Source organism: Gadus morhua, chromosome 7, assembly GCF_902167405.1.
Source record: "Gadus morhua chromosome 7, gadMor3.0, whole genome shotgun sequence".
Taxonomy (NCBI): Eukaryota; Metazoa; Chordata; class Actinopteri; order Gadiformes; family Gadidae; genus Gadus; species Gadus morhua.
Genome location: NC_044054.1, coordinates 29,766,032 through 29,768,531, shown reverse-complemented (window position 1 = coordinate 29,768,531; position 2,500 = coordinate 29,766,032). Strand labels below are relative to the sequence as shown.

At 58.3% G+C, this 2,500-nt stretch overlaps 1 protein-coding gene across 4 annotated transcripts in view; it reads left to right on the top strand.

The window, feature by feature from the left end:
* LOC115547274 (stAR-related lipid transfer protein 13) overlaps window positions 1–2,500 on the top strand; it is a 64,361-nt gene that overhangs the window by 51,220 nt on the left and 10,641 nt on the right. For all 4 annotated transcript variants that reach the window (XM_030361368.1, XM_030361369.1, XM_030361371.1 and 1 more), the window contains one exon: window positions 200–1,536. In XM_030361368.1, the coding sequence (XP_030217228.1) occupies window positions 200–1,536 (1,337 nt within the window). The remainder of the gene's footprint in view (window positions 1–199; window positions 1,537–2,500) is intronic.

Here is a 2,500-nt window from a genome sequence, read left to right as displayed (position 1 = left end):
TCTGGATCCTTCAGCGAACTGCGATGTGTCCTTTTAAAGGAAGATCTCCTAATTTGGCGTCGTCTAAGGACTTGAAACTAGTGTGCCGACTCATCTCGGCTCGTTGGAGTGATTCCACAACACAAAATGTACGATAGTGTGTTGACGTCCTGAGGGAGAGAGCACAGTGGAGACTGACACACACCTCCTCCCTCCACAGTCCGATGACTCCGACGAAGACGACCAGCTGGCCATCAGCAAGAGATGGACCTTTGAGTGGAGCAGCCGCCGCTGGTCCCGCCTCCAAGACATCAACTTCCTGTTGGACGGCACCCATGACGGCAGCCCCGCCAGGCTGGGGGCGGGGCTACTTCACAGCACCGTGAGCTCGGAGAGCGTCCTGACGGACTTCAGCGAGCAGGGCGTCGCCGAGGCGTCGTCCGTCCACAGCGAGGACTCGGCCTCCGCCATGCCCGACTCCGTCTCCATGGCGGCGATCTCTTCCTGCTACCAGCCGCCCCGGGACCTCTCGCACTACAACTCGCTGCCCACGAAGGGCCGCCGGAACAGCCAGGGCAGCAAGAGCAAGGCCAAGGAGTTCCTGCGACGCATGGACCTGATGCGCACGTGGGGCCCCTCGGCCCGGCAGAAGGGCCCCGGGCGCCGGCCCGCGCTGGTCATCGGCGCGCCGGTCCTCCAGGGGGAGGAGCCACATGCGCTGCAGGTGCTCCAGTGCACGCCCATCCACGGCCAGTCGCAGAGCAACCCCACCACCCCGCTCAGGTCGTGCGCGGTCGGCGCGTCGCCCGTCTCCCCCGGCAACCGTCGCCGGGGGCCGCCGGGGATGACGGCGAGCGCCAGCGGGGACAGCGCCGTGTCGGACCTGCAGGAGGCGGAGCCTAAGGCGCGGCGCGCCGCCGGGAAGAGGGGCAGCGTGTACCTGGAGGACATGGAGCTGCCGTCCCAGGGCAGGAGGCCCGACGGGCCCAGCCTCTACGGACGGAGCCAGTTCCGCTCGTACGAGAACCTCATGGTGCACATCCCCAAGGACCACAAGCCCGGAACCTTCCCCAAGGCCCTGTCCATCGAGAGCCTGGCCCCCGCCGCTGGGGCCCGAGACCCGGAGCTCCGAACCCGGGCCAAGAAGCCTGGGGCGGGGCGGGACGAGCCCTGGGCGGGCCGGTCCCTCTCCCGGACCCCCGGCTGCCCCGCGGCCCCGCGCGGCAGCCGGGTCAGCGTGTACGACAACGTGCCCGGGTCGCACCTGTACGCCAGCACGGGGGACCTGCTGGACCTGGACCGCGAGGACAACCTGTTCCCCCACCTGGACGACATCATCCAGCACGTCAGCGGCCTGCAGCAGATCGTGGACCACTGGAGCCGCAGCGTGCTGCCGGAGGGCGAGGGCGAGGGCGAGGGCGAGGGCGAGGGCGAGGGGAGGACCTCCCCCAGCGAGGAGGAGGAGAGGGACGCAGTCTCCCTGAACGACTCGGACTCCACGGGGACCGCCCGGGAGAGGAGGGACTCGGGCGTGGGAGCATCCCTGACCCGACCCCGGTGAGGCGCGGGACGGGGGACGGGCCGTACTCAGATGGTCACAGGAAGATACTCTTCTATTAGTAATCTGATAGTAATAGTACGGGCACTGTATGATAGAAAGAGTACTCTTACCTTATCTTACTCTAGTAATAGAAATAGTCAGAGTACTCTTACCTACTCTAGTAATAGTAATAGTAAGAGTACTGTATGATAGTAAGAGTACTCTTACCTTATCTTACTCTAGTAATAGAAATAGTCAGAGTACTCTTACCTACTCTAGTAATAGTAATAGTAAGAGTACTGTATGATAGTAAGAGTACTCTTACCTTATCTTACTCTAGTAATAGAAATAGTCAGAGTACTCTTACCTACTCTAGTAATAGTAATAGTAAGAGTACTGCATGATAGTAAGAGTACTCCTACCTATACTTACTCTAGTAATAGTAAGAGTACTGCATGATAGTAAGAGTACTGTATGATAGTAAGAGTACTCCTACCTATACTTACTATAGTAATAGTAAGAGTACTTTATAATAGTAAGTAGTAGGATGAGTCATAGATAGTTAGTTAGTAGGTTGAGTCGTAGTAAAGAGTTAGGTGTAGATACATGGATCTACACCTAACTTATACATGGATTAAGATGGTTGAGTCAGTGGAGTAGATTCATAGTAAAAGTTCCTGAATGGATTCAGTCTGCTGGCTTAATCTTCTGCAGAGATCTGTTTCCTTCCCAGCCACACACAGAAGGTCCACCCCCACTAACAGTGGTCCACGAGTGAACTTAACGAGGTGTGTCCGGGTTACTGGACAGTCCTCTCTTTATTGTTCCGTTGTTTTGACCTCCCTCTCTCTCTCTCTCTCTCCCTCTCTCTCCTCTCCCTCTCCCTCTCCCTCTCCCTCTCCCTCTCCCTCTCTCCCTCTCTCTCTCTCTCTCTCTCTCCTCTCCCTCTCTCCTCTCCCTCTCCCTCTCCCTCTCCCTCTC